This window comes from Phaseolus vulgaris, chromosome 3, assembly GCF_000499845.2.
Source record: "Phaseolus vulgaris cultivar G19833 chromosome 3, P. vulgaris v2.0, whole genome shotgun sequence".
NCBI lineage: Eukaryota > Viridiplantae > Streptophyta > Magnoliopsida > Fabales > Fabaceae > Phaseolus > Phaseolus vulgaris.
The window spans coordinates 22,525,807-22,527,089 of NC_023757.2; the positions used below are offsets into that span (position 1 = coordinate 22,525,807).

The 1,283-nt window shown below is 48.9% G+C and overlaps 1 protein-coding gene across 1 annotated transcript; it reads left to right on the forward strand.

The window, feature by feature from the left end:
* The first annotated feature begins 614 nt into the window (after nucleotides 1-614).
* LOC137839359 (uncharacterized) lies at nucleotides 615-995 on the forward strand. Its single transcript, XM_068648478.1, has one exon. It carries the CDS (start codon nucleotides 615-617, stop codon nucleotides 993-995), a length of 381 nt encoding a protein of 126 aa, XP_068504579.1.
* The last annotated feature ends 288 nt before the right edge of the window (nucleotides 996-1,283 follow it).

Sequence of the window (1,283 nt, forward strand, 5' to 3'; positions counted from 1 at the left end):
CCCTTTAACGTTTCGACTACCTCCCTTAATCTCGCGACACGTGGGCGCATCAACGGTGAGCGTGGAGTGTCGCTGGCACTTCCCCTTTTCAAATAGGCGCGCCTTTACTGTTTCTTCATCTTCTTCAATCAACCCCCAAACTCTCTACGAATTCCCCCTCTGCGCTTCCACCTTTCTTCCAGCTTTCTACCTTCAAAACTTTCGCGATCATTCAAAGGTATGGTTTTTCTTCTCTGTTGGTCCATTCAGGCTCTTTTCATCGATTGCATTTGTTCCTTTCATCATCATGCATCCATCTTCTCCGTTTTCCCTCTTCTCGACCCACGCTAGGGTTTTCGCATTCTTCACTCCGCTCTCTGCTTCTCCCTCTTCCTCTTCCCACCTGGACCTTTCTTTCTCCTTTCCCTCCTCTGTTTTTCACCGACTATTCATCATTCCCTCTCCTTCCATTCATTCTGACTTTTCACTTTTCCTCCACTGCAGCTATCTATCAATTGCTCGCTTGAAACAAACCGCTCGAATCATCGCCTCGTCTTCTGGTGCACAGCCTTCCGCAAGTGCTCCAGCTCCACCACCTCCCGTTGCCACCTCCTACCACGACAACGCCAGGGTCTATGACCGGGCTCCCCTGGCGTTGCTCCCTACGCCAACTGAACTCACAACTGGCGGGGGATCTCGAGTCTGCCAGAGATGCGGCCGTTACTGGGGGGAAGAAGCTCGAGGAGGTGGTGAGCAGGCTGTCTGAGGCAAAGGGCCAGTTGGAAGAGGCTGCTTCTTCCATTGCTTCCCTTACCACCGAGAAGAATGCTGCGGAGGCCTCCAAGCAAAACCTCGAAGTGGAGAATGCTGACCTTATGGGCGTGGGCGTTGAAGCCCTTGCTGATGGGTTCGAGCTGGCACTCGAGCAGATCAAATGCATTCTCCCGGATCTGGACCTCTCCCAGTTCAGCATTTATCATGAAGTGGTGGATGGAAAACTCATTCCTCCTCCTTGAGCTCCTTTCCCTTTTATTTATAATTTTATACTTCTGCACAACCTTTTGTACTTGGAATTTGTATAAAACTTGGTGTGGATACATACTCGTTTTAGCTATAAACTTCTTCTCTTGTACTTTCTTGAGCTTCATCTTTCTTTATGCACACGACTAACCGTTAGCTAACTTAGGTTTAGCGCGATCTGGTACTCTTTGATCTTGGCCTCTACTTGATCACGACTAGCTACTCCCTTAGCTTTATACTTAACAGTTCTTATGCATAGCTTTGTACTAGATGACTGACTAGGC

What these genes read in the sequence shown, in the direction of transcription:
- LOC137839359 (XM_068648478.1), top strand. Translation starts at nt 615, where the DNA reads ATGACCGGGCTCCCCTGGCGTTGCTCCCTACGCCAACTGAACTCACAA.